The sequence below is a fragment of the Neurospora tetrasperma genome (assembly GCF_000213175.1).
Source record: "Neurospora tetrasperma FGSC 2508 unplaced genomic scaffold NEUTE1scaffold_4, whole genome shotgun sequence".
Classification (NCBI taxonomy): Eukaryota; Fungi; Ascomycota; class Sordariomycetes; order Sordariales; family Sordariaceae; genus Neurospora; species Neurospora tetrasperma.
Window position 1 is genome coordinate 2,222,763 of NW_009799102.1, and position 27,933 is coordinate 2,250,695.

Genomic DNA, 27,933 nt, shown 5'->3' on the forward strand with positions numbered 1-27,933 from the left:
GCAGACAAGACGCCTTCTTCTCAGGGCGACAATGAAGCTCGATCTTTGCACACAGACTAGTTGCCACGACATGGAAGCAGGAGCCAGTGACAACTTAAGAGTGTGCAAGCGGTTTTGGGGGTAGGCTATGGCGAGAGCGGACGTGGCGTTGTGGGCGAAGGGACGTGGGATAAACAAAAGCAGCTCGGATTGAATACTCGTTTACTTATCTTTCCTCGTCTCGTCGTCCACTGCGTAGTCCTCGTCATCGGCGTCTTCATCCTCTTGTATGTCAACAACTCTGTCGCGGGCCTTTTCAAGGACTCTCGCGCTGAAGTGACGGACGAACTTCCATGCTGCCTGCTCCTTTTGTTAGCAAGCTGTCTGGTCTGTTATGAAAAAAGGCTATAACTTACCACAAGAAATGTGAGAACGCCAATCATCACAAGCATCCAATTGACCGACTCAACTCTGTCTCTGCCCCTGCGACGTCCACCTACTGTACTACGAATGTTGAACCACTGCCACGGCGACATGGCAATAAAAGTCTTCAAGAACCCAAGCAAGCCAAGCGAGAGAAATCCCTTGAGAAAATGGAAAGACCAAGTCGTCGGTTCATCGTCAACCGGGCGCATAGCCTCGACATCTGAGATGACATCGTGAATCGTCTCCACCACGCTTCCCCAAGGGTCGACCCAAAGGTTGATGATGGGGTCGGCAACAAAGCCCAACAAAAACACGGCCAAGATGAACACCACCCCGGTGAGCACCACGCTTCCCGTCGTACTCGTCAACCAGCGGCCCCATCTCAGTCTCTCCAGCCGGTACTCGAATCTGCAGGTAGGACACTGCCAAAAGTTCCGGTCAGACAAAGGCGACGCTTGCCTCCATTGCTGAAGGCAACCTTCGTGGACGTATTTTTGGGTGCCTTTGCATCTGCAAGGGCTGATCAACCGGCCCAGCTCCGGATCCTCTGAATAGTATCGAACGCGGGCTCTTGAGGTGAAGCGAGCCGCAAATGACTCGTCAATCTCGGTGGTGGGCTGGACTACTTCCAAGCAGATGCGGCAAGTGCGGGGTTTGTAGGCTCGCTGTTTTGGCTGCTGCTGAGAGCTCGGCTTTGATGCTGATGAACCTGATGATGAGCTGTGCGGTGTCTCGTGGGTTGATGAGGCTTGCGCGCTGCTGTTTGGATGGCCGTTCGGGTCTGTGCCCGAAGGCCATGACCAATTTGTTGATCCAAAGTCCATGTTTTACCCTGCAAGGCTGATGATACTTCCGGGAACAGTGCTGCAAAATCAAAAGGAGGATGATGATATGGTAGAAGTGTACGGGGTGATGGGAAGGGGGGGGATCCGGATTGTTGAATAGCGAGAAGTCCAGAGAACATCTCGGAAAAGGTGGAAGCAGCAATGTGGTCAAATTGCCTTTGCCAATTGAACTTGACCACTCGCTCTTAACCCCAGCGTGCCCAGCTCAAGCCTCGGGACAGCACTGCCCGCTAAAGAAAGAGTGGGCATCATCATTTCGTAACATACCTCAACCGGCTTCTATCACATCTGTGATAGCTTCCACCTTTGTGGCACAGATTGCGACAGTTCAAAACGCATGTCGCCAGGGTGTTTCTCAAACAGAAAAGTCGAAGAGGAAAATGTGAAAAATATCTGATGGGGTTGCAAAATGTTAAGAGCAAAAGAAACACTGGGGGTTTTTGACCTTTCCCCTTTCGGACTAGGGTAAGTACCGTCACCAGCGACTATGTGTGGGGTCGCAGAGCTAGCTCCTGGTGTACTTGCCGTTGCCTGCCGCGTCTACCAGCAACAGCAGCACAACAGCGACGGGAAGTGCCTGCCTTGAGGCTCAAGTGGTCCGAGCTCTTTCAGGCTGAGTCCAGTTGCTGGCAGTGGTTCCAGCTCCAGTTCGACGCGCAACTTCCCCCGTGCCTGGGCCTTGAACAGTGACAGCCTGTGGTGGGAACTCTGGAACCCGCCTCAAGCTTGCAGCCAAACGACAACAGCTCTCTACCTGCCTAGTCAGGTCTGCCACTCCTCCGTCGACAACCAAAACATTAAACACTGCATTTCAAAGAGCCAAAGCCCGTCGCAAACCCACCCGCAAAACTACGAGCAGAACGATTTGGGAATAAAGGAACAAAATGGCGGACAGATACTCCTTCTCGCTCACTACGTTCTCGCCCAGGTAAGCTCCCGTCGTCATAGTCGCTTTGATGTGGTGGTGATGGTGATAGCTGCTAACACTTGCGCAGCGGCAAGCTGGTCCAGATCGGTCAGTCGCCTCAACCCAACCCGACTTCTGCTTCCAACTAGCGACCTCACATTCTTGCGCCAATACGATCCCGACCTTATCATGCTGACTGTTTCTCAGAATATGCCCTTAATGCTGTCAACCAGGGTGTAACAGCTCTCGGCATCAAGGGTAAGCTCCCCCTCCCCCACCACACACACCATCACCACCATGGTCATTACCAGCACTCGTCCCCTCTATCGACTATTACACCCCATACTATTCCGCGCTCGATTATCAGTTTCCAGTACTAACTACTCATCACAGCCACCAACGGTATCGTCCTCGCCACCGAAAAGAAGTCCTCCTCACCCCTCGCCGACCCCTCCTCCCTCTCCAAGATCAGCCTCATCACGCCCAACATCGGCATGGTCTACAGCGGCATGGGCCCCGACTACCGCGTGCTTGTCGACCGCGCGCGCAAGGTTTCGCACACGGGCTACAAGCGCATCTACAACGAGTACCCGCCGACGCGGATATTGGTGCAAGACGTTGCGCGCGTCATGCAAGAGGCCACGCAGTCCGGAGGTGTCCGCCCTTATGGTGTCTCGCTACTGATCGCCGGCTGGGACGAGGGTATTTTGCCCGAGGACGAGCTGGAGGAGCAAAAGAGCAAGGACGAAATGGTGGCCGACGATGGCGAGACCAAGAAGAAGGCGACGGGCAAGACGGGCGGCATCCTGAAGGGCGGCCCCATGCTGTACCAGGTCGACCCCTCGGGCAGTTATTTCCCTTGGAAGGCAACGGCCATTGGCAAGAACGCCACGACGGCCAAGACCTTTTTGGAGAAGAGGTATACCGAGGGCTTGGAGCTCGAGGATGCGGTGCACATTGCGCTGTTGACGCTGAAGGAGACGATTGAGGGAGAGATGAACGGTGATACCATTGAGATTGGTATGTTGTGCGATGGATACGGATGCACTTGTTTTATTTTGACACAGGATTTGGCTAACATGTTTGCACACACAGGCATCGTCGGACCACCGGCGGACCACCTCCTTGGCGTCGAGGGTGTTGAGGGAGCAAAGGGCCCCCGCTTCAGAAAACTCTCCCCCCAGGAGATTGAGGATTACCTGACGAACCTATGATGTTGCAAAGCAGGAAGTAGAAGCAGGCAGGTAAATAGGCACATGAGTGTATCTTAATGAATGACCATTACAGCAAGTTCCTTGTACAATAGAAAGGAGACCCGGGAATAGAGAGCCCTTTCATGACTACCTAGGCAGATCTGGACCATTGGTGAGTGAAACCTCGCGTCCCAATTAGTGTTTAGTAAGAGCAGGCAAAGGTATTGTGTGTGAGGCCAAAAGTGGGATCATTGTGCAAAAATCGATGTTTCGCTCTTTCAGCAAAGCAACTGAAGCCGACCAGTAATTTCACAACGCCAACTTTGGTACCCATGACAAAACTCATCTCAACAGACTTCACATGCGCTTCTCCTCCTCACCAACAATCAAGAAACTCGCCCAAGGGCCTGCCGCGACCGCCTTGATCTCCTTTTTAGTCCCGCCACCTCCATCGTCCAGCGACAAAGGTACTTTCTCCCACTTGGTCACCCATTTAATCTCCTCTCCCAGTCCCAACTGACCACACCAATTTTGCCCAATCACATACACCTCCCCTTGGTCCGTCAACGCTATCATGTGTTCGGTGCCCACAGCCACGTCCACAATACCATCCACCTCGTTCCCGTCCGTGTCGGTGATTACCACAGGGACCGGACCGTCGTTGTAATCGTGCCCATCGTCGTCGGCACGTCGTTCGTCGAAGAAAAGTGTTTGAAGAGAAGGGGGTAACTGTCTGGGATCCCCCCAGATGTAGAGGTCGTTGCCGGCTGTCAGGCAGGCGAGCAAAGAGGAGGTAGGGCTGATGGAGAGGTGCCGAGCGGGGCCGGTGGGAAGTTGGGACAGGAGGGGGACGGGGGAGGGGTACTGAGCTGGGCTGTATGGTTTTGGGGTTTGTGTTGTTAGTTCCGAGTGAGGTAGGGGATGCATGAGGCGGAAGGGGAAGAGGACACAAGGAAAGAAAACATACCACTCATCGCTAACCTCCCTCCCCAAGCACCCAACAAACCGCTCATCACCCCACGTGTACACCTCCCCTGTCGAAGAGAGGGCCGCGAAACCGGTCGAGTGAGCAAGTAGCTGGACGATGTCGGGAAACCCGGTGTAAGAAACCTTGCTGATCTCGGTTGGTCGAGGAATCACTTGGTGATAAGCATGATAGTGCTCATAGTCACAGGCGAATTGTTCTTTTGACGAGGGCCTGCGGTTTTGGTCTCTCTCTTCTTTTACCAGTTCATCTTCCCACAACTCGTGCTTCTGTCTGTAATGGAACCCTAGGTCTCGGAGGAGGTCACTGAGGGTGGCGTATTCGGTGATCATGGCTGTTTCGGAATTGTAAACTGTTTTGTCGTTTGTGGTAGGGTCAGTCAGTAGCAATTGACAATGGGTAAAGCCTCGGTGATGTATTCAGGTGAACGGGGGATATTAGGACTTAAAGGCAAACATGGGACTGGGTAGGAGAGGGAATCATCATGTGTATGTACCTGCTACATGTCCGTTGTTCGCCTTGGCGAAGGTTCTGTAGATGTTCTCATCCACGTAGCGTAGGGCGTTGTGGTCCCGTGGGACGCGGCCTGCTTTTGTGATGAACTTGTTTAGCCTCTTTTGGTAAACTATTGGGATTGTATATTTCGAGTCAGCGATGTGAAATGATACATGTGGTCGAAGGTGTAATATTCCAGACAACATATATGTGAGAAGGGATTGTCTCATCGCGTTTCTAGAGATGAAGAAACTCGTATGTTCGTGCCGTTTGAAAGGAGCATAACTTTGAACACTAGTTGATCACCAAATCACTTACCAATAGTATGCGAATCAAAGCTTCGAATGGTATGAATGTCTCTATGGCGATACAAGCAAGTGAATTCCCAAAGCTCGTCAGCATCGCCTTGGTATATATCTTCTTGTTTTGCAAAATGTAGCTGCAACGAATGGTTGGCTCCAGCTGCATACAACTCCATTGTCCCGTGTGGCTTCATGATTATTGAAAGAAACCAAGACGATCCGAGTAAAACTACGCAGATACACTGTATTGTATCAATAGAGGTAGTGTGATGTTCACGTCAAAGATCGGTTTAAGGAAGTTGGCGGATGAATGGATGTCGAATCCGAAGATGGATTGCTTGGTGGTTGAAGTCATGCACGAGGTCCAAATTCAATGCACGAAGGGATGGATCTCTATCGATGTTTGTTTATGTAACCCCCTCCCATGGCAGTGCTTGTCGAGGGTTCGAGCGAAAGCTCAAGACAATTAGGTAATGTCCATATCGGAGGAGAGTGCAATGGGAGAGATTTGTGCCTACTCTGGCTACCTACCTAAGCTCCTAGAATATCAAATCAACCTTTCCAACTTCCTGTTGAGGTGGCGGGTTCTTGCCGTCCTCATGGAAGCCATCCATGGATTCTTCTGTCGTGGACCGTGAAGTTGAAGGGGCTGCCCACAGCGTCCATTTCTTTCCTTTTCAAGGGTGGTGGTACGATAACTGCGCCCAACACTGCTGTTACACTAACAATTAATTAGGGCCTTCGAACACTACTTTCATTTCTCTTTCCTGCCATTCGTTCATTTACACTCAAAACTGTAGTGTGACATTACAACTGACTTCTTTTCAAACATCTTACTACACTACTCCTACTCGATGTGGTAGGACAGGACTTCAAAGGATTCAACTCCGGCCTTGGAAGAAAACCCCCAGCATCTTCTCGGACTGTAGGCCTCGTGCATGAGAAACAGGCTCGAAGTCGATTGCGGCTGGCACGCACGCACCCACTGTGACACAGCTTGAAGCCAGATGCCCAACTTTGCAAAGAACATGTCCACCTTCCAACTATCTCGAGCGCAACCCAACCTTCAACTTCCTCTCCGGTCTGGACTAGTTTCTACCCTAGAGGGCTCTAGTTGAAGGTTGCTGGCCTGTAAGGGCCGTTTCGAGTTTTCTTCAATAGCTTCTCTTCCTCCTCCTCCTCCTCCTCCACCACCACCACCAGCGACAATATCTTCGGTCTCGGCATCTTCATCCCCACCATTCTTCGTGTTCCCGAAAGGCAGCGTATCACATATATATTCACCGACTAGCTATGTCTATCATCCTTCATTCGGAATACCCCGACTCTCTAAGCGAAACTTCCACTCCTGCTCTTACGCCTACAAGCAAACTGCTATTGTTGTTTCCTCGGCCACCATGGATCAGGACCCTAGGAAAGACAACCCGGTCGAGATGGATGTCGATCGCGATGATAGTTCCCAGGACCCAGACGGCGAGGAGGAGTCGTTCGAGAGTACTCTTGACGAGCCCCTTGACTTGAAGGAACTCTATCAAAATGCTCTAGAGGAGCCATCTGAGGAGCCATCTAAAGAGCCATCTGAAGAGCTAAACGATCAAGTGTCAACCCCTGCTGCCTTGACCGCGAGGGCTTATCAACTAGAAATGTTCGAAGCAAGCCTCAAGCAGAACATCATCGTGGCTGTATGATATACCTTCTCTTTCATCATACCCTTGCCCCTTCTTGGCTCTTCTCTAACCGAGTGATGGTTGCAGATGGACACTGGCAGTGGCAAGACTCAGGTGTAAGTAAGTGGTCTCTAGAATCCACTACGGGATATTCTTGCTAATACTTTTCAAGTGCCGTACTTCGCATAGCCAGAGAGCTCGAACAAAGAGACAAAGTTCGTCAAAACCTTCCGGCATTTTCTCTTCGAACCAATGCCTAACATTTTTTTTTTCTAGCGAATCTGGTTCCTGACGCCAACGGTCGCCCTGGCTCGCCAACAACACCAAGTTTTGCAATCACAAATACCTTCCGTCAAGGCTATAATGCTCTGTGGCCAGGATGGGGTGGACAGCTGGTCTGAGCAGGCTGTCTGGGATGCCGTCTTGCTCAACGTTCGTATCGTGGTGTCAACATACCAGATCTTGTTCGATGCAAATGCCCACAGCTTCGTCCGCTTGGACTCCCTGAGCTTGATTGTCATCGATGAAGCGCACAATTGCAGCGGGAGCCATCCCATTGCCAGACTGATGACCGAGGCGTACCTCCCTGCAAAGAAGGCTGGTCTACCAGTCCCGAGCATCCTCGGTCTTACGGCAAGCCCGCTGAAGTCAAATAACCTCGCTGACATTGAAAAGCTTGAACAAGTCCTTGATGCAGTCTGTAGGACTCCTACAATACATCGAGAAGAGCTTCTTGCACACGTGAACCGCCCGGAGATGCTCGTTGTTTCATACGGCGACTCTAAGGGCCCTGGTACCGAGCCAACACCAACCGATCTCATGACAAGATTCCTAGAAGCATACCACAGGCTTGATATAAGCAAGGACCCAGATGTCTTGTTGCTCAAAGCACAACGCACTGAACGGGCTAGGGAGAAGCTTCGTCAGATGGTTACCAAGAAGGACACGCTCGCCCAGAAAGAATTGAGAGGGGTTTACAACAGGGCCCTCCTTGTGCGTCGGGAAATTGGGCCATGGGCGGCGGACTATTACCTCACAAGGACAGTTTCGCATATGTTGGCCGAACTGGAGCGCGGGGAACCTCCGGCCCAACACCGGTACATAGGCGAGGCATTACGATCTATCCCCATTCCGGCTATTTCAAAAGAGCCCATCCAGCTCTCCCCAAAAGTCCAGACTTTGCTCAAAGTCCTTGCTTCCCATCAACAGGACCCGGTTGGTATTGTGTTTGTCAAGGAGAGGGTAATGGTCAGCATTGTGACGCATATCATATCCACCCATCCGCTCACCAAGGACCGTTACCGCACTGCTTCCATGATTGGCACCGCTAGTGTGCCAGGAAAGGCGAGGAATCACATGGACATGACAAAAAAGGAGGACATGACATCCCTCGAAGGATTTCGCCGAGGCCGCTTCAATCTACTTGTCGCAACGAGTGTCCTCGAGGAGGGCATCGACGTTCCCATTTGCAACCTCGTCATTTGTTTTGACGAACCATCAAACATCAAATCCTTTATTCAGCGTCGCGGAAGGGCAAGAGAGGTAAGCTCCACTCTCTATCTAATGGTTCAAAACGCCTCTGGTGAGTCCGCAATGGACTGGCATAATCTGGAACGGCTGATGAAAGAGAGGTACGAGGACGAGATGCGTCAAAACGCAGAACTCGAGTTGCTCGATGATCCGAGAATTGGCAGTTATCCGGTTCTGGAAGTCGAGAGTACTGGCGCTCGCATGACTATCAGAGATGTCAGATCCCATCTCAATCACTTTTGCGCAAAGGTCTCGTCAAGATCCCGATATCTTCAGAAGGAACCGTACTTCGTCATTCGTCAAGTCAGTCCGGACCCAGCATCACCTGGTCGACGAACATTGCTCCAGGCAACTGTTCATCTGCCAGCATCTCTTGCCCCTGATTTACGTCGCCACGAAAGTCTTTGGACTTGGACGTCGGAGAAGCTTGCAATTATGGATGCCTCATTTCAGGCATATAAAGCTCTTTACAACGCAGGATTAGTCAATGAGAATTTGCTGCCTACAAAGGTATCTGACTTCCTGGCCGACCTTGGGGACGATCCGGGTCATATTTGGGTCAAGACACAGTTCGACCCCTGGCCAGAGGTAGCTTATGCCTGGCAAGAGAGTGCGTCCCTATACAGTCGTCACCTGACAGTTCTGGTTCCAGGTGTAGAAAAACCCCTCGAATTCGAGTTTATACTTCCCGTGCCAGTTCCTTTCATGGCACATTTAAAGCTGTGGTGGAATGCCACTTCTGCTTTAACGCTCATCACCAGTCCAGAGATGCAGGAATTCCGCAAACAAGAAGGAGCCAGTGCTGGGTCAGACCATTCATATGCTTTGCTCGCCATGGCTTTTGCACATCGATTCCCAATCCAGGGCAGGCAATATCCGATTCGCCTTGTATCAACCCAGAGGAAACTTGACGTCGACGGAATCGCAGCTCTTGAGTTTGACCCTCAACTGTATGAAAGCTCCCCTCAGCCTCCTCTTGTGAGGCTCGTAGACGGGAGGAACATGCCCTATTTCGTCACCGAGATCTTGCCCTCCAAGCCACCGGTCGAACTCATATCCAAGCCAAGTACAGATCATGCAGACCTTCCAGAGAACGTTCCATACGTGGTTTGCAAGCCCGTTGGCAAAGCCGTGGGTCAGTTCATTCCACTTGATGCAGCTCAAGATCAGGACAGTTGGACTCCGAAGAATGGAAAGCTGTACCGAAAGGTCCTTCCCTCCACACAGATTCGGATGGATAACTTCCCGGCCGTGTTTGCTCAGGTGGGTGCAGTCATCCCAGCTTTCACAAGGGCAGTGGAAATGAGTTTAGTGGCCGCGGACCTGATGTACAATCGTCTGGGTTGTCTGCAACTTGATAACTTGCCTCTCATTACGACCGCACTCATCAGCAGTGGGTCTCGAGGCCCGACCAACTACGAAAGATTGGAGTTTATCGGCGATACAATCTTAAAGTTCTGCGCCTGCCTCACTGCTTCAGCATTATGTAAGTGCTTCTCACAAGACCTCTCACGGCAGCTGCTCACCATAGCATAGTTCCAAACCACCATGAACGGTTACTTTCCCAATGGAAAGACAAGCTCGTGAACAACGTGCGACTCTGTCGGGCATCTCGCGATTTTGGCCTTGACGAGTACATCATCCACTCTGCGGCCTCGAAGAAGTGGCGGCCCAAGTTTGTCGAGGATTATCTGGATGAGATGAAGTCCCCGGAATCGGCAGAAACCCGGCAGATGAGCTCCAAGATGGTAGCCGATGTTGTCGAGTCCCTCATCGGCGCCGCATACATGTGCGGGGGCATGTCAAAGGCACTCGAGTGCGTCGCCCTCCTTCTCCCCACTCCCAAGTCCAGCCAGTTCAAGTGGCAGGAAATTAGCCTTAGTCGTGCCCAGCTTTTTGAGTTTGCTCCCAAGGATGCCATCCTTTCCAAGCAATTAGAGCCTCTAGAAAAGGCCATGAGCTACACTTTTCACAAAAAGTCACTCCTAATCGAGGCCATGACGCACCCGTCCTGCGCAGGTCTCAGTACCAACGAATCCTGCTACGAACTTCTCGAGTTCCTCGGCGACGCCATCCTCGACGTCATCGTCGTCAAGCGTCTCATGGCCGAGACAGGCCCCAACGAGCTCGCGCACAACGACATGCACGAGCACCTCTCCTCCGTCGTCACCGCCGACATCATGGCTTTCCTGGCCATGGAATGGGTCATCATGCAGACGGACATCAACGAGATCGACCCTACTAATCTGGACGCGCTCGGCCTCCTTCCCTCATCCCAAAGCAGGATAACACCTGCGAGCCTAGTCTCCAACAAGGAGGATTGGCCCTTCTGGCGCTTCATGCGCCACAACTCGCCACAGGTCGGAGCCACCCAGACCGCCACCATAGAACGCTACCTCGCCCTCAGAGACGACATTCGCGATGCGATTTGGAAGCAGAACACGCTGCCGTGGGCCCTACTGGCGCGCATGGGCCCCCAGAAGTTCTACTCGGACATTGTCGAATCGCTCATCGGAGCCGTGTGGGTCGACTCCGGCTCGTGGGAAGCATGCGAGCACGTGCTGACCCAAATGGGCCTCTTGCCTCTGCTGGACCACTTACTCAAGACAAAGGCGCATGTGATGCATCCCAATGTCGAGCTACAGATACTGGCACCCCCGAACAAGCGGGCTACGCGTACCGAGTTTGTGATCATTTCTAGCAAGAGAGGTATCATCAGTAGCGGGACGGAGTTTCAGGATGAGCCGAGTGCCGTTGACGATGGGCTGGTGGCGGTGGAGCCATATGAAGATACTCCGGAACATGACGAGGTGTTTTCTTGCAAGCTCTTTGTTGGAGGGAAGCAGGTGGCGGACGTGACGGGAGCGGCGACGAAGGAGGAGGCCAGGGTAAGGGCGGCAGAGAAGGGGTGTTTGGTGATCAAGGCGGAAAGGAAGGCATGGAACGCAGCGAAAGCTGCTGCTAAAGAGGATAAGGGGCATAACACGGAGAATGGAGACGCCAACGCGGATAATGGGCAGAGCGGGGAAAAGGAAGAGGTCCCTGATCGCCGTGATGCGGATGGGGATACAGTCATGAACTAGAAGAGTCAAGAGACAGTCTCTGCTATGGTCACGGACAGGAAGACGGATGAAGAGATGGTGACGACTCAGTGTATATTCGCAAGCCTTTCGTTAAGGTAGGTTTCCCTGGATTCATCTGCGTTCTTGATATTTCTGTAGCAGTTTGGAATACCCGAGTCTCAAAGTCTTTGGATAGCGGATACCTTTGCTATAGAAAGACACCTTGGTTTTTTTTTCATTTTTATTAAAAAAAATGTAAAGACGCGGTTGTTATAGCTTTGTAGCGGTTCATAGGTGGCGATCAAGGCACGTCACTTCTTTCAAAGCCTGAGAGAAAAAGTTGGGTCAGACCAAGTAACTTCATTTTCGTTATAGCTCGAAGATTACAAGGATACCGACATGTTACCAGCTTTCCATTATTTCCCGATAGCAAATGCCTCCAGTTGTTCTCCTACCATGACATGACTACCTGACAACCTAACCATGGACAAATTTGAAATAGACACACCACGCTCCCTTAACTACCTTATACCATTATCAAGTCACACACATCCCCCATCCCACACATCCTTACAAGGACTCTACTCACTTCTTCTTAGCAGGCCTTCCCCTTCCCCTTGCAGCCGGCTTTTTCGCTCCAACATCCTCATCATCCTCGTCATCATCTACAATATCCTCATCTTTGGTCTTCGCCGCTGCCTTCTTCTTGCTAGCAGCAGCGGTACTTTTCTTGGCGGCAGCCTTCTTCGCCTTGGGCTGTTTAATATACTTATCCTTGGTGATATCCACATCATCGTCTTCATCAACTTCCGCGGCATCATCAACAAGGCCGGCGTCATCGCCCTCAAAGTCTTCCTCGATGGCTTCCTCCAGGTCGGGCACCTCCTTGGTGAGTTTCTTGGGGGCGAGGACGCTGCTGGCTTTGATGAAGGGGACGGGGTGGGAGGCTGCGTTGTACCTGTGGAAGGGAGGGATGGTTAGTAAATTGAGGTGTGTGGGGAAATGGGGGGCAAAAGAAACTCACATCCTCGTAAAAGCAGCCTTGGTCTGCGACTCAATATTGACCGTCTCCTCCGCCATATGACCCAATCCCAACTCCTTGATCGAGTCAAAGTCTTCTCTCGTCAGGTAGTAGCTATCCATCAGATCGATGACTTCGGGCACGCAATCCTTGCCCTCCACCTCGAGGCGCTTGACGAGCTTGTCCCACAGCACAGGCATGTACTGCTGGCGAATTTCTTGGGCGTCACCCGAGGACTTGAGGCGCATGTGGGCGTGGATCTCGCGGTTGAAGCGGTTGAGCTTGCCGTACTTGCTGTTGTTGCCGAGCCAGGAAGTGAACTGGGCCTGTCCGCCGAATTGGCCGGCGATAAGACTTGAGGGACGGACGGTACTGAAGACGGCGTGTGTGGGCATCAAACTCCATTGTTGCTGGGGGCCGTGGATCATGCGGTCTACTAGATCACCATCGCTGATGCTTTCAGCTGCTTCGTCGACGAGTTCGAGGTACTTGAGGTTTTGTTCCCTTGGAGTGTAGCCCTTTTGGTTCAGGACCATGGGCCTGGAACGGAGGTAGTTCTCCTGGATCATGAGATAGGAGAATTCGTGATCGTTAAAGTAGAGGTCGATCTTGTCATTCAGAGTTGCCGTGCTGGAAGGGGCGAACATGCCACCGCCGATCAGCTTCTGGCAAATATCCCAAGGCTTGAGGATGACGTGCTTTTCCCAGGCCTTGCTCATTTGCTTGCTTTGATCAAAATCCATGGTCGTCTGATCCAGCTTCGCTGTAAAGATCATGTTGATGATCTGCCGAATGTCCCTACCGCTACCTTCGATAAGAGCATTGACGACAGGTGGCGGGATCTTGAGACCTTCTCTGTGGCAGATGGTCATGATACGCGAGCGGATCTGGTCGACCGTGGGGCGCTGAAACTTGATGTCAAAGGCGACATGATCGAAAGGCTTCATTTTTGGCAATCTGCGCTCGTTGCAAATCAAGATGAGCGGCACCTCGGTCTTCTTGCAGAACTTTGCCATAGTACCGACACCTCCACGATCACCAGCAGACATACCGTCAACCTCGTCCATGACGAGAACAATCTTCTTCTTGCGGGCATCAGCATGCTTACCATCTCCACCAAAGAAACCTAGAAGAGATGTGTTGGTCATGACCTCACTAACACCGTTCTCGATGAGCTTCTTGCTGCGAGTGTCACTGGCGTTGCTCTCGATCACGTCGTAGCCTTCCATCTTGGCAGCAAGATGCGCCGCAGTTGTCTTGCCGATACCAGGAGGACCGGAGATGATAATAGCACGGTATCCACCTGAACCATCGGCGCCTCTCTTTTGAAAGTTGTACTTTCTAGACTTGGGCCAGTTTTTAAGCCAGTTCTGTATCTTCTCCACGTTGGCTTTGTTGCCACAGATCTGGTTCATCGCTGTGGGCGCATACTTTGTTGTCCAGAGCTGTGACGACGGTGTGGGCAGAGCAGGGGCAGGACCAGAAACACCGCGAGCAGCAGCGGCCTTCTTGGCCTCTTTCTCAGCCGCCAGTCGCAGAGCCTTCTCTTCGCGATCTAACTTCTCGGCTTCTTCACGCACCTTCCTCTCTTCTTCCTCTCGCTTCTGCTTGGCCTTCTCCGCCCCCTTTCCGGTGCCGCCACCGGCGGGCATAGTCCTGATGAGGTAAAACAAGCCTTCCTCATCAATGGTCTTGATCCCATGCTCTTTGATCTTCCTCAGCTTGCTGGGTCCTGCATCGTCGCCGAGAACGACGAAATCGGTTTTGCTGGATGGCGCTCCTGTGACCTTGCCACCATAGCGCTTGACGAGTGCTTGGGCTTCCTCACGCGCGATAGTCTTGAGCAGGCCGGTGAACACAAAGGTCTTACCCGCCAGACAATCAATTTCACCCTCAGGAATGTCGGCAGTGCCCGCCATGGGGGGTGGGCCCGCATTGCCAGCTCCGGCGGCCTTAGTCTTCCAGTCAAACTTGAAATTAGGGTCCTTGGGAGGAGCATCTGGTGCTTCGATAGTTGGGATATTGTCGAGGATCTTCTTGACGTCCTCAAGTTCTTCAACCGCCGCATCCTTCTTTGCCTTTGGCGCACGGGGCTTAGCGGGGGCTCCCTTCTTCTTCGCTGGCTTGACTTCTTCTTCCTCTTCGTCTTCCTCGTCACTTATAACAACCGGGGATTTCCGCTTCCCTGCCGTAGTAGTTGTAGATTTCTTGTTCGACTTGCTGGGTCCAGGCTTGGCGTCTTCGTCGTCAGACTCGGCTACGGCTGCTGTTTTGGCGCGAGATGCAATTCGCTTGGGCTTGGGGAGGAGCTCCTCATCACTGTCCTCCTCGGCATAGTCATCGTCCTTTTTCCTCTTGCTGCCACCCTTGAATTCCGCCGCAAATATGTCATCTCCAGCATCGTGCTCATCATCCATGTAGGCATCGCCATCGTCATCCTTGTCGTAACTCTTGTAGGCCGTCGTGGGTTTCTTCGTAGTCGAGGTTTTCTTTGTAGTCTTGGGAGGCTCTGGTGCTTTGGCAGCGGGGGTGGCTTTCTTCCGCGGGCTTGTTCGAAGTGCTACTTTTGGTTCTTCTGGCTCGGGTTTCGCGGGTGTCTTTTTCGGTGTTGCCTGGGACGCAGCAGCTGTTTTTGTTTTTGAGGTTGCAAAGTACTTGGCAGCATCGGTTTCAACTCCTTTTACGGGTTCCCTAGATAGTCTGTCAGCAGGAACAGGATGACATGGAACTGAAAGGTGTTGCATGAAATACTTACGCTACTTTCTTCTTTGGCGCAGCCTTGGTTGGCTTTTTGACCCTGTACAAGCTGATTAGATGCTAATTCTGAGAAGAGATGCTTTTCACTGAGCTTACTCAACAACCTCATCATCTTCGCTGTCCTCAACTACCTTCCTTGGCCCTGCGACAAGATTGTTAATATAGTGTGATAAGCTTGTAATGGCGATCATGGTTCGAGCTTACTGCCCCGGGTCTTCTTCTCCTCTTCCTTCTTGGGTGCTGGTGTTGCCGGCTTAGCAGGCGGCGCGCCACCTTTTGGGCCAAAAAACGAGCGAATGTCGGCAGGCATAATGAAGTATGTGAAAAGAAATCACAAGATGCAGAGATGATAAATTGAACGTATCAAACAGTTGGGAAGATGCAGTAATCAGATGACACCAGCAAGCATCTTCTTATAGTGGCGGAGTTGGGAAGTTGGGACTTTTTTCTTGGTGTCTGAGTTGTCCAGGCAGCTGTCCTTCTGCCTAACAAGTGTTGTTGAACAAAAGGCCTAGAAGGGTAAAGAGCTAACAGGTCTACTCTTGTCCCTTGTAAAGAAGTAACAATTGCCCGAATGATGAGTGAGACGCGAAGGTGAAGTGGATGACGCGAGTCTGTGTCCGGGCTCTGCTCCCCTGTCGCGACTGGTGGGGTTTTGTTCTACAAGAATTCGCCAACTTGCTGCCTTGAGCTGCGCCCACGCGGCTGCATTTCTTGTGAGGAGTTAATGAATGAGTCCCAGGTCCCGTTTGTCTGCTGTGTCCGGCAGATTGTCGCGGCCGGCACCCGACACTTTTTGGTGGGTCACAATTTTTTGGAAGTGCCGTCCGTGCCCCGTCCGCGCCCGCAGCACCTTCCATTGCAGTTGGTCGCTCTGCCCGGTCCCCGTCTCTGTGCGCGCGCTGCTTCGGGGAATCCGTATCAATCGTCGTCGGCGACCGGCATCCAACTGGACCCTCCCTCCGTCCTCCGTCCACCACTCGTCCCCTCCCCGGTCCGGTCCACACCCAAACCTTCAACACAATGAAGCACAACGCTTCCTCGGCGCTCCTCAGCGCCTTCCAGGGCCTTAGGATATCCTCGTCGGCGACTCCCTTCCGCGCCGCGTCGCTCGCAACCTCTGCCGTCCGCCGCCCCATTGCGCCGACCCCCGTTTCTGTCGCCTCCCATGTCCGCCTATTCTCTGCGACCGCCATCCAGACTGGTTCGTGGCTCGAGCCCAACCTCAACAGAAAGAAGAAGATGATGAAGGGAAGGCCCAGAGTGCCGACGGGTGGTTCGACCAAAGGAACAACAGTGGTTTGGGGAGATTACGGCCTGCGCATGCGCGATCACCACCGCAGAATTAGCGCCCAACAGCTCAAGCTCGCCGAGGACACCATCAAGCAGAGGTTACGTGGTCAGAAGTACCGCCTGTACAAGCGCGTTGCTTGTAACGTCGGTGTGTACGTCAGCGGTAACGAGGTGAGCAGCTGAACAATCCACAGCCCGGGAAGGTCGGATGCCGACTGTTAGCGGACATGATGCTCACATGCATTTCCGGTGTAGATGCGTATGGGTAAGGGTAAGGGTTCGTTCGACCACTGGGCGACCAGAGTTGCCGTCAACCAGATTATCTTCGAGATCAGGGGACAATTGCACGAACAGGTCATCCGTGATGCCTTCCGCCTGGCCGGACACAAGCTTCCAGGTAACAACAGCACATGCTGGTCCATATCTTTGCAAGATCGAGAAGAGTAGAAAACTGACAAGTCATAGGTCTGTACGAGTTTGTGAAGAAGGGTGACCCACCAGTGGTTGGTATCACCAAGTTGGAGGATGGCCTCACGGTGGAGGACCTCAAGAACCCAAGGAAGAAGTTGTTGATGCCAGAGATTACCCAGAGTGCTGCGAGCACATCAAGCACTGCTGCTCCTCCTTCGTAGAGGTGGAGAACCCTGAGCCTATTCTAATTGTAACATTATGTAGAACAACAGAAGGGCCAATGTGCAAAAGAGTGTTGCCATGGCCATTTCATGATTATTATGACGACGTAACAGGCATGACCACTTTGATTTTGATGCTCTGAGAATGTGACTGTAGGCTACTAGTTTACCTGGATGGGCCAGAGCACCACATGGAGTCAACAAGCAATGCTGGCTTCCTAGATATACCCTTTCAACCATGCCATTAAATCCCTAGATGTCCGTTTATGGAAGATTCAATATCCAGCATCGAACCTTGCAAAACTTAAGAAGATTCAAGATAGCTGCCTAGAATACTGATGGTGAAAGCGGGCAACTGTCTGGCCCAGGACCTGTATAAGCGGGTGATATGGTCCGTGCGGCCCTCCCCCGTCATCTGTTAATTGATTTTCTGGACGGCGCGTCAACTCTACGCGTCTCCCATGCACCTCCAATTCAGCATTTCTTTCCCCTTCCTTTGTCAACCCATTTTCCTCTCCACAATATCACCACACCACGATGGCGCTTATTGTTGACAAGCACAGGCCGAGGTCTCTCGATGCCCTCACCTATCATACCGAATTGTCGGAGAGGTTACGGTCACTTGTAAGCAGACCCTCTTGTTCCCTCGTGCAAAAGAAGGTCTCCGCTGATGACGTTCTTAGGCGCAAAGCGGTGACTTTCCTCACCTTCTTGTCTACGGTCCTTCCGGCGCAGGAAAGAAGACCCGGATTGTTGCTACTCTCAAAGAGTTGTACGGCCCAGGTGTAGAGAAGATCAAGATCGACGCCCGTGTTTTCCAAACCAGCAGCAACCGCAAGCTCGAGTTCAACATTGTCGCATCAGTGTACCACCTCGAAATCACCCCGTCCGATGTCGGAAATTACGACCGAGTCGTGGTTCAGGACCTCCTCAAGGAGGTGGCGCAAACACAACAAGTAGATCTGTCGGCGAAGCAGAGGTTCAAGGTGGTGGTCATCAACGAGGCCGACCACCTCACCAGAGACGCCCAGGCCGCCCTCCGTCGGACCATGGAGAAGTACTCGCCCAACCTGCGCCTAATCCTCCTCGCCAACTCGACAGCCAACATTATCGCACCCATCCGATCGCGATGCCTGCTGGTGCGTGTAGCGGCTCCGACACACAAAGAGATCTGTGACGTCCTTGCTTCATCGGCGAAGAAGGAGGGTTGGCCGATTGTCAAGGGTCTACACCAGAGGATAGCTGAGGAAAGCGGAAGGAATCTTCGCAGAGCGCTGTTGATGTACGAGGCGGTATATGCGCAAAAGTAAGCAGTACATCCTAACCCGAAGGCCTGTCACGCCTTGCATTTGCTAACAACAAACGCCGCAACAGTGAGAAAGTCACAGATAGCACGCCCATACCACCCCCGGACTGGGAGGCTCTCATCGGCCAAATCGCCAAGGAGATTATGGAGGAGCATACACCAGCACGCATCCTCCAAGTCCGAGCGAAGCTTTACGACCTTTTGACGCACTGTATCCCCGCGACGATCATCCTGAAGACGCTCACATTCAAACTGATCCCCCTGATCGACGACGCACTGAAAGCGGATGTAATCTACTGGTCGGCCTTCTATGAACATCGCATTAGGACGGGTACCAAGGTGATTTTCCATCTGGAGGCGTTTGTGGCCAAGTTTATGAGGATATTCGAGATGTATCTGATGATGAGCATGGACTTGTGATTTGGGGTCTCTGTTTCGGTCTCAAAATGGGCATTTTGGCGTTTGGGGAAGGCAGGGGGGCATTGGCGTCGTGTAACCAGCTAGAATTAGTGGGATTTGTTTGGCGAATTATGACGGTTATTGCACACACAAAAGTGTCAGGCAATAACGGGGACTTTACTCTGGTCAAGTGTAGTGTATGGAAGTGTACATTGTAAGCTCAAGTGCCGAAGTTATTGTAGAATGTACCATAGATAGTTCATGTGTTTGATTCATGGACGGGCGGTCTCGTGGATTAAAAGCCGTCATATTGCTTGTCTTGGTTTATGCTCTAAGGGTGGGTGACTTCAGGGGTAAATGTTGACCACTTGCCCACCTCATTCAATTCTTTCAAAAGGAAGTCGAAATTGGACATTCGGAAGAGAGGAGGAAGGTATTCAGGCTGGATCGACAGTGTGGAGATGTTCCAGAGAGAAGGAAGCAAGGAACAAGCAAGGTCGCCAGGGGCACCATGCTCTGGCATGGCTTTCTACGACGTCTGATTGGGTAAAATGTCCGATTTAGCCCCATGCACCACGACCGTTCCCGCGAACAGGGCGTCTGGGCGTGCAGGGCCCGGGGCACCTACCTAGCCACCGGACGGGCACTCCAAGATCACTGCTCTTGCCCGAATCGCGTTCGTGTCCTTTTGGGGGACAGACACCAGTGAGACCACCTACTCTCCACAGGCTCAGTCCACTGAAGTTTCGCTGAAAGAAGACCTCCAAACATCATCTTGGACCGAATCTATCCGATTCCACTTCTCCATCATCGGCATCATCGTCCTCCACACCGCAACCCACACAACCACAACAACAACAACAACAACAACAACTTTGGCCACCGGGCAACGGGCAACCAATCCAGACCAGCACTACACCAAAACCACAACGGTTCCATCACCACCAATCCCTCTTCCCGAGCTCAGTAAAAGCTACCCGCTGAGCTACACACACGGCGCCGCTGCGGTTGCAGCCTTTACTTTTACTCTCTTATCTGCACATCAACTGCCGCCATAGGGGCACATCGACGACAAGCTCGCAATCATGTCGCTCAACATCTTCCGCGTCGCCGGTATGCTTACCTTATCTTGGAGGAAGGACAAGTTGAAGCTGGATTGCTAACTAACTCGTCACCATGGCACAGCGGACTTTAGCCACTTGGCTTCTATTCTTATCCTTCTCCATAAGATGACGCAGCTGAAGGTATACACAACTCGACCTCTGGCTGTCCATCCCGACCCTCAAGACAGGCAATGCTAACTCACTATTGTTACAGAGTTGCGCCGGCATCTCTTTCAAGTCGCAAGTCATCTACTTCATCGTCTACGTCACCCGCTATCTCGGTACGCCATCCCTTGAAAGCTATAGCTATGCGTTGCGGTCCCTCCACCTAGGTAGACCATTTGGCTGACATATATCTACTTACAGATCTCTTCTGGACGACAAGCTACTATAACATCATCTTCAAGATTCTCTTCATTGCTTCCTCCGGTTACATCATCTACCTCATGGTCAGCGCCTACAAGCCGACCAACGATCCCGGTCTCGATACCTTCCAGGTCCAATACCTGCTGGCTTTCGCTGCCGTCCTCGCCATCCTCTTGCCCTACCAGTATAACTTCTGGGAGATCATGTGGGCCTTTTCCATCTGGCTCGAGTCCGTCGCCATCCTTCCGCAGCTCTTCATGCTCCAGCGTACCGGCGAGGCCGAGACCATCACCACCCACTACATCTTTGCCCTCGGTCTCTACCGCGCTCTGTATATCCCCAACTGGATCTACCGCTACGTTACCGAGCCGAAGCACAAGATTGACTATATTGCCGTTGCGGCGGGCATCATCCAGACGTTGCTCTACACCGACTTCTTCTGGGTGTACTATACGACTGTCATGAAGGGCAAGAAGTTCAAACTGCCTGTTTAAACAGTGGAAACAGCCAATGGGTTGGGGGAAAACCGGGGGAATTGAGCAAATAAAGTCGATGCATCAACCTCTTATCCGGTTGACCAATGTTCGACAATCAGCGGAGGGTGGACTGCTCGGATTGGTGATTCGTGTCTGGCACCGTACGGTAACGAAAATCGAACCCTGACCGCAGCCACAGCTTCATCACATACTCACCAAAGGCGCAAAACTGCTGTAATGGCAGAAGGAATGGGGACTGGGGAGGACATGCTACACCCAGTGCGGAGGGCATGCGTCGTTTAACCTCAACAAAAAGGGATAACGTGACAATGAAAATTAATACTGGATTGCATGTTAGGCCGGCGTTGGTGGGATGGAGATGGCTTTGACGATAAGTTTGCGCAAAAACTATGAGGAGCGCATAGTTATTATGGCGCGCTAAGGCAAGTATACTTAGCCATCATGGGATTGGATTCTGGCGTGGTGAGCTTCTAGAGGCGATATATTTATGTGGTTTAGAGAGGTCGAACGACTAGGGTACTAAAATCTCAAAAGTGGCTTCTTCTTTCAGGGGCAATAGCCCGTGTGCTTGAGACATTCATTGTGGTGTTCGGTAGGTCGACCAAAAGGTGACACCCCTTGAACCCCTTGCTTGGCTGTTGCATGGAAAATGGGTGCGAGCCAAGCCGGCGCATGATCAAAGATGTTTCGAGTTCTCAGACACGGTAACGGTACCATCGGAAGCGAACCCCCCCCTGCACCTCGTCATTACACGATGCTGACAGTGGTACTGTGCCAAAAGCATGCCTCAAGAACATGTTCTCAACCGAGAAGGGCTCTCTAAAACGCGAATCTGGCCTCCCACCGTTCATGCCACTGGATTGCTAGGTATGAGAAGAGGATTTATCCTTGTCCCAAAGCATGAATGGTGGTTCTTCTCACTCTGGTACCGACGAAGCCTGACATATCTGGTCAATGACACACCATTTTCTTTAATTCTGTCACCCATCTTCCTCGGGAGTGACGAACCCGCTTTCCGTGCTACGTCCTGAACGGACCGAAGAACAAAACTTCTGGGGATCCCAGTTCACCCTCGTCATGTCGTCCGCATGCTCACAACGCTCTCTCTTTCTCTTCTTTCGCTTCCCCCCTTCGACCCACCCGTCATTAGGGGACCAGGCGGCATAGGCTGGCTCGCTGGGCGAAAGCATGATGATGCTTAGCTAGCCCACAACAAACCCTCTTTCTCACTTCGTCTCTTCCGCTGGCGGTAGACGTTTTCCATAGCCATGGCCGCTAATCACTCGTTTAACGTTTTCACCACCTTCGTTCTCTTCTTTTTTGTATTAACATTCTTAATATCTCCAAGCTGTGCCTTGAAGGACGGCCCCCATGTTGAAGCAGGGCATGAGGCGCCACAGGGGTGGGCCGAGAGAGAAATTCACGACGACACAGCGACAAATCTCTTCTCATCACCACCGCCACCATCAACGATTACGATAACCATAACCACCATCTCCCTCTTCACCTCAACCATAACCCCACCTCCCTCCCTGCTCCATGTCCAACACCGCCGCCAAGGCCCCGACCCAGACAACGACAACGCCATCGCCGACCTGCAATCCCAAATCACCTCCCTCTCCTCCCAACTCTCCGCCCTCTCGCAAGCTTCCACACAAACCAGCCAGCAACTCTCGCAATCGCTGCAACAAGCCTCCCAATCCCTCGCCCAGGCTTCCCAGAGGCTGAGCCAGACTGAACAGAGCTTAGCTAGCGCCAGAATCACGCAGCAGGCGGCTGAGCAGGCTAGTCGGGTGGCGACGCAAGCAGTGGCGGATCTGTCGAGACAAATGACAGAAATGAGCAGGAGTATGAGCCAGAGTGCGGAGCAGAGAGTGAGCAGGGTTAGTCAGAGCGCGGAGGAGAGGATTGGAAGGGTGATGGAGAGCATGGCTGCGGTTGCGAAGGACGATGGTAGTGGAAAGGATATGAATATGTCAGTTTTGGTGGGGACTGCAGTGGGTGGTGTGGCGGGGAGTTCGGTTTTGACGGGGTTATCGGTCGTTATGTTTATGAGGAGGAGGAGGAGGAGGAGAGGGGATAGGGGGAGAAAGAGGGGGGGAAAAGAGGGTGGGGAGGTGGTGTATGTTGGTTCTGCTCGTGATAGCGGTTCTGCTCGTGATGTTACAAGTGGCCCCAGCTCTCGTGGCAGTAGCCGTAACAGTCGGAGCATGTCAACAAGGGAAAACACAAAAAGCTATCACAGCCCAGTCGTATGGGTAGCATCAACAAACAACCTCTCCACCGCCGGTTCTGGCCGGACTCACGTGGCATCACGTTCAACAATGGCGACGTCCGCCATCAAGTTATCCGACTACGAAGACGAAAGCGTCTACAACGACGACGGCGTAAATGGCGGGCTACCCTCCAGCTCGCGGGGAGGAAGTCTTATGGAGGGCAGAACAGCATTGTCACCACCACCGCCTCCAATCCCTCCGCGAGCTAGGTCTAGATCTCGGTCTGCTCCAAAAGAAGCTGCTCCGGCTCCTCCTCCAGCAGCAGAAGCCTTCCCGTTCGCCCCCGAAAATCCAGTTCTTCCAGCTCCCACTCCAATAACAACAACAGCAGCATCAGTTCTGCTTTCTCCCTTCCCACCGCGCCCGAAGAGTATCAGGACAGGAGTAGGCACTGGTCCAGTCAAACTCAGAGACCGCCAAAACAGCGGCGACGAGGCCATGGGGGTAGGTTATGCTGTGAGCTATAACTCAGCGATACCACCACCACCACCTGTACGGGCCGCCCCACCTGCACCAAAGTGGGCGCCGCCTACGATACCCGGCTATAAGGATGATGCGAAGCCGTTAAGCTCCCCAGGCTTTAAGCTAGACGATCCGCCACCGTCGGGGGCTGCTGCTGCTGCTGCTGCGAACAAGGGAAAGACCGGCAGCAACAACCGTAATAACAGGCTCAGTATCTTCCCCCGCCCAAGTCCTAGTCCGACGCCAAGTACGCAGGGGTGGTCTTCGTCGCCGCTTAGTTCGCCGTCTACTCCTCCGGTTCCTACTGTGCCCACCGACCGTTTGGAAGCAAGTGAACATGAGAGTCAACATAAACGGGGAGGAAGTGGCGGAACAGCGGAAGAAGAAGCAGAAGAAGAGAACGAAAAGAGAGGACGACCTTTGCAAAAGCGACAGCAGCAACCCCAGACCCGGGCCCGGGGCTCCTCCGTAACGGGACGATCACCAATTCCGGCGCCTACACTAGAGGCATGGCTCAAGAGGGGGATGTCCTCGACGAGAGTGCCGGTACGAAGGGGGACGGAGACGGAGACAGGAATAGCTGGTCCAGGGGCGTCGCCGCCATCATTGCCGAGATCAGCTTCTACTTCGAATCTTGCTGCTGTGAGGAGGCAGTCGTATACTGCGAGGTTGAGGGAACAAGTGCAGCAGCGGTACATGCTGGATGCGGACGATGGGGGGAGGGGGGAGGATTGGCCTATTAGGCAGTCATAGATAGTCTAGACTCATGTATGGGTAGAGAAGAAGAAATGGAATTTACTGTCGAGGAAAGGATAGATATTTGTTACTTGTTGATTGGTGATAATGTGTAACTAAACTGATGCAACTGTTTTTTTTTGCGGTAACAGACAAATATTTTTCATTTCTGTATAGCTCGGAGAAGACTGAAGGAACCGTCCCGAAAGGGGAATGGATGTTCGCTTGCGTGCCTCTAGTGCAGTTTTGCACAGTATCTTTGCTTCAGATGCACCGCATAGTTTGCCCTGATAATACTTATCCATGCACATAACCTTTAAGATAAAGCCAGTCTCCAGAGTGTCCAAGTGACTATCCGTCGAGGAAGTTGTTAGGCAAGTTTAGAATGGTGGATTGTACGGGATGGGTGGGCGCTCGGGCCGCTTTAAGAGTAACTTGATAGTAACTATGTTCAAATTTCAATTTCAACAAATGACATCGGTCCGATGGTGTAGTTGGTTATCACGTCAGTCTAACACACTGAAGGTCCCCAGATCGAGCCTGGGTCGGATCATCTTCTTTTGCAATTTTTTTTTCTCTCATTCACCTTTTCCTATACTTCATTCATACTTTGGCATGCAGTTCTGGTTTATCTTGCTTCTCTGTTCCTCTCCAGTCTTTCGATTTTTTTTGATTTTTTTTCGTTACCCTTTGGCTTCACCATCTACGTGGCACACTCAGTTCTGTTATCTTGGCACAATACACGCCTCTCCGTCGCGGACATAATAGCGATCCTGCTCGATGAAGATTGAAACACCCGCTACTGAGTTTCTTGCTCATTCCATGTAACACGCAAGAGGCACTGTGCTTGTTCTCAAATCATGGAATTGTCCAGGTCGGAAAAGGCAACATTATAAAAGAAAAATACTTTAAACAATATCCATCACCAAATCAACCCAACCTAGCACCTATCATCATCCGACCCGCAAAACCCTCTCAACGTCCTCCCCTAACCGTCGTCGTCCCCCCTCCCCTCCTCGAACCAGCCCCATAAGCACTCCCCGTACTCCCATAATACCCCTCATCATCCGAATACGCCGGCGTATCCAAACTACTACTTCCTCTACCACCACCATGTCGACTTCTACTCCTTCTTCTATCCCTAATACCATACCCATCATCATCCAAATCCCGATCCCGATCTCTCAACTCCCGATACCCCCCTCCCCGTTCCTTCGCTCTCTTCTCTTCTTCTCCCGCCTTCTTCTTTTCTTCCAACTTCTTCTCAATCACATTCGCCCCCAACCCCCCGACAGCAGCACCGACGATAGTGGAAATCAGCGCCGCTTTACGCTCTCTTTCTTCTTCTTCTTTTTGGTTCTTCCTGCCCTTGGAGCTACTGCTACTGTGTCCGTCATGGTGGGAGGATTTTTTTCCATTGTGAGAAGACGATTTACGTGCGTGCTCAGTTGCTTCGCGCGCTGCTAGTCCGCCGACGATGGCGCCTAGGATGCCGACGCCCAAGGCGGTGGTGGAGGGGGAAAAAGTAGAGGAGTAGAGGTCTTTGGCTTTGCGGAGGGGTGCTGCTGCTGGACTGGGGGAGCGACGGGAGCGTGAGCGGGAGCGGGAACGGCGGGATGAAGGGGAGCGTCGTCGACGGGAGTGGCTTGCGCCACGGGAAGAGCGGGGGTAGTCTGACTCGTCGTCTGTGGTGTAGATGCTGCGAGCGCCGCGGGAGCGGGAGCGAGAGCGAGACAGGCCACGGCTGATACGGCTGTCTCGGCTGGGAGAGCGAGCCCGACGGGCGTCGGAGACGGCGAGGGCTTGAACGGCTCGCTCGGGATCACGCAGTTCTGGGCCGCCGTAGATTTTGGTCTCACGGACGATGTGCCGCTCGCGAGTGCCGGGCGCTGCCGATGGGGCTGAAGCTAGGCTTGGGCCGCGGGACCGGCTTCTGCTCCTGCTGACGCTGATGGTTCGCGCTGCGACAGGGGGATTGGTACCAATGCCGGAGCTGCGCTCCCAGGAGCGGTCTCTACCCCGGAGCGGAGTGCCATTTCGGTCTCGGCCGTCGTCGTAGACGTACCCTCCTGGCCCTGGCCCCGCTCCGGTGCGGTAAGAGATAGGAGGAGAAAGTGGCGGGGAGGGAACGGGTGGCGGTGCTGGGTGTGCTGTTGCTGTTGATGGGATGGCACCACTGGCGTACGGACGAGGAGCGCGGCCGGGGCCAGAGATGAAATCGGGGGAGTAATCTCTGTCGCGACTGGAGTGATGAGAGCGGGTTGGAGAGGGACCGCGGCCGCGGCGGGCACGCGCGTCTTGTTCGTCCATGAAGCGGACCATGTTTTAGTCGTTGTGATGAAAGGTTTGTTGTGTTGCGATGTGAAGATTCCAAGAATCGAGTTGTGTGTCTGATGCCGTCCGTTTATTAACGGCAACCTGACGGACTTGACCACGAGCTAGTATCAGTACCCTCAATCTCTTCTCTTCTTCAGCTTTGAAACGTCCAATTCGTATAACCTCCTTGCCAATGAGGAAAGTCGTCAACGTCCAACCTTGAAGTCGTGTGATGTCGAACCTCAGAAACTAGAGACCGACCCTTTTGCCCTCTTGCTGTCGAGGCCTTTTACTTTTGCCGTCGCCTTGATGATGCCGAGGTGTTTGATAGATTAATTCCCCGGGCGCTGTGTAATGATACACGTAAAGGACGTTCCGACCGAGCTTCTAGCGTGGTTCCGTGGGTTTCTTCCTTTGCCTTGTGTTTGTGTAATGATAAGCCTCTTTTGACTACCGAAGTGATAGACGCGGACTGCCAAGGCAAGAAAAGGCGAGAAGAAGTGGTAGTGTGACCTCGGTTGGTATTGCCGTTGTTGGTGATTGTGGCAAGTAGGTTGAGTTGACTCCGAATTTTGATCTTCTAGCCAAGAAAATGGAAACAAAAGCGAGTTGATCAAGAAGGAAAGGCCGGCATATGTATGGAATACGAACTCCCGGTGACGACGGTGATGCTTGCCCGATGATATTCAGGGCCTTGGTGTAAGTGACGGCCTAACGGGGCCCCACAAGCCGAACAATGAACCCCCCCTCCCAAAAAGAAAAAGTGACTGACAAAAATCAGGGAACTTCCACTTGGACGGAGCCCAAACGCCGGCTCTTTCGGGAATTTGCCAGTTGAAAGGGCACGAGGCCTTCGTAAAGCGAATTGAAGAAGCTTCGTGAATGATGGGGGACTGATTCAAAATAGTCGAGGGAGACAAGTTATAAGACCCTTAAAGAGACGATAAAAAGAGGAAAAGGAAGATCTATCCACCTAATGATCAACAGTGAAAACAGCAGATTGTCTTTCCTTGCGAAGCTCACATCCCGTCCAAAGCGGAATGGAATGGCTGTTGCCCAGCTTTGCTCTCAGTTGTCCAGCCAGCCAGCTCCATGCCCAGCCATCTTTTCACCGTACCCAAGCAGAGCCCAACCAAATCCACTTTCGGTCACAATGCCCCCCCGAAAAGAATATCACTTTCCTCTTCTCGAATCTTGTTGTTGTGCTGGTCCTATGCATTGTTACAGCATCAGCCTTAACTGGGGGGTCGCTGTCGTCCCACTGCAGGAGCCGACCGTGATTGGTGGAGACGGCGAAACCATTCCATATGATGTCACTGTCGCCAACCATTCAGGATCGTGAAATTCTTGGGATGTCGGGGACAACAAGCGGTGATACC

General features: G+C 52.5%; 10 protein-coding genes across 10 annotated transcripts; 6 read left to right on the top strand and 4 right to left on the bottom strand.

The window, feature by feature from the left end:
* Window positions 1–201: 201 nt before the first annotated feature.
* On the bottom strand, window positions 202–1,303 carry NEUTE1DRAFT_123164 (uncharacterized protein; the record flags this gene model as incomplete). The annotated part of the gene is made up of 2 exons (XM_009853953.1): window positions 202–339; window positions 396–1,303. 2 exons carry the CDS (start codon window positions 1,227–1,229, stop codon window positions 202–204), a joined length of 972 nt encoding a protein of 323 aa, XP_009852255.1.
* Window positions 1,304–2,039: 736 nt separating this feature from the next.
* NEUTE1DRAFT_117443 (uncharacterized protein) lies at window positions 2,040–3,503 on the top strand (the record flags this gene model as incomplete). The annotated part of the gene is made up of 5 exons (XM_009853954.1): window positions 2,040–2,178; window positions 2,246–2,265; window positions 2,365–2,415; window positions 2,551–3,177; window positions 3,253–3,503. The coding sequence occupies 5 exons, from the start codon at window positions 2,135–2,137 to the stop codon at window positions 3,369–3,371; spliced, it is 861 nt and encodes a 286-aa protein (XP_009852256.1).
* A 110-nt stretch (window positions 3,504–3,613) lies between these two features.
* Window positions 3,614–5,326, bottom strand: NEUTE1DRAFT_123166 (uncharacterized protein; the record flags this gene model as incomplete). Its single annotated transcript, XM_009853955.1, has 5 exons — window positions 3,614–4,224; window positions 4,318–4,687; window positions 4,832–4,960; window positions 5,149–5,189; window positions 5,301–5,326. The coding sequence occupies 5 exons, from the start codon at window positions 5,324–5,326 to the stop codon at window positions 3,708–3,710; spliced, it is 1,083 nt and encodes a 360-aa protein (XP_009852257.1).
* Window positions 5,327–6,529: 1,203 nt separating this feature from the next.
* NEUTE1DRAFT_123167 (uncharacterized protein) lies at window positions 6,530–11,505 on the top strand (the record flags this gene model as incomplete). Its single annotated transcript, XM_009853956.1, has 3 exons — window positions 6,530–6,814; window positions 7,076–9,815; window positions 9,848–11,505. 3 exons carry the CDS (start codon window positions 6,530–6,532, stop codon window positions 11,410–11,412), a joined length of 4,590 nt encoding a protein of 1,529 aa, XP_009852258.1.
* A 259-nt stretch (window positions 11,506–11,764) lies between these two features.
* NEUTE1DRAFT_65451 (uncharacterized protein) lies at window positions 11,765–15,470 on the bottom strand (the record flags this gene model as incomplete). The annotated part of the gene is made up of 5 exons (XM_009853957.1): window positions 11,765–12,349; window positions 12,416–15,112; window positions 15,168–15,209; window positions 15,266–15,311; window positions 15,374–15,470. The coding sequence occupies 2 exons, from the start codon at window positions 14,827–14,829 to the stop codon at window positions 11,977–11,979; spliced, it is 2,787 nt and encodes a 928-aa protein (XP_009852259.1).
* A 589-nt stretch (window positions 15,471–16,059) lies between these two features.
* Window positions 16,060–17,194, top strand: NEUTE1DRAFT_84136 (uncharacterized protein; the record flags this gene model as incomplete). Its single annotated transcript, XM_009853958.1, has 3 exons — window positions 16,060–16,633; window positions 16,718–16,859; window positions 16,928–17,194. The coding sequence occupies 3 exons, from the start codon at window positions 16,193–16,195 to the stop codon at window positions 17,092–17,094; spliced, it is 750 nt and encodes a 249-aa protein (XP_009852260.1).
* Window positions 17,195–17,631: 437 nt separating this feature from the next.
* Window positions 17,632–18,820, top strand: NEUTE1DRAFT_65455 (uncharacterized protein; the record flags this gene model as incomplete). The annotated part of the gene is made up of 3 exons (XM_009853959.2): window positions 17,632–17,718; window positions 17,778–18,400; window positions 18,469–18,820. The coding sequence occupies 3 exons, from the start codon at window positions 17,632–17,634 to the stop codon at window positions 18,818–18,820; spliced, it is 1,062 nt and encodes a 353-aa protein (XP_009852261.1).
* Window positions 18,821–19,765: 945 nt separating this feature from the next.
* Window positions 19,766–20,762, top strand: NEUTE1DRAFT_130569 (uncharacterized protein; the record flags this gene model as incomplete). The annotated part of the gene is made up of 4 exons (XM_009853960.1): window positions 19,766–19,912; window positions 19,985–20,043; window positions 20,117–20,183; window positions 20,269–20,762. 4 exons carry the CDS (start codon window positions 19,885–19,887, stop codon window positions 20,760–20,762), a joined length of 648 nt encoding a protein of 215 aa, XP_009852262.1.
* Window positions 20,763–22,837: 2,075 nt separating this feature from the next.
* Window positions 22,838–24,333, top strand: NEUTE1DRAFT_117446 (uncharacterized protein; the record flags this gene model as incomplete). Its single annotated transcript, XM_009853961.1, has 1 exon — window positions 22,838–24,333. One exon carries the CDS (start codon window positions 22,976–22,978, stop codon window positions 24,254–24,256), a length of 1,281 nt encoding a protein of 426 aa, XP_009852263.1.
* Window positions 24,334–25,213: 880 nt separating this feature from the next.
* NEUTE1DRAFT_130571 (uncharacterized protein) lies at window positions 25,214–26,560 on the bottom strand (the record flags this gene model as incomplete). Its single annotated transcript, XM_009853962.1, has 1 exon — window positions 25,214–26,560. One exon carries the CDS (start codon window positions 26,558–26,560, stop codon window positions 25,214–25,216), a length of 1,347 nt encoding a protein of 448 aa, XP_009852264.1.
* Window positions 26,561–27,933: the final 1,373 nt, after the last annotated feature.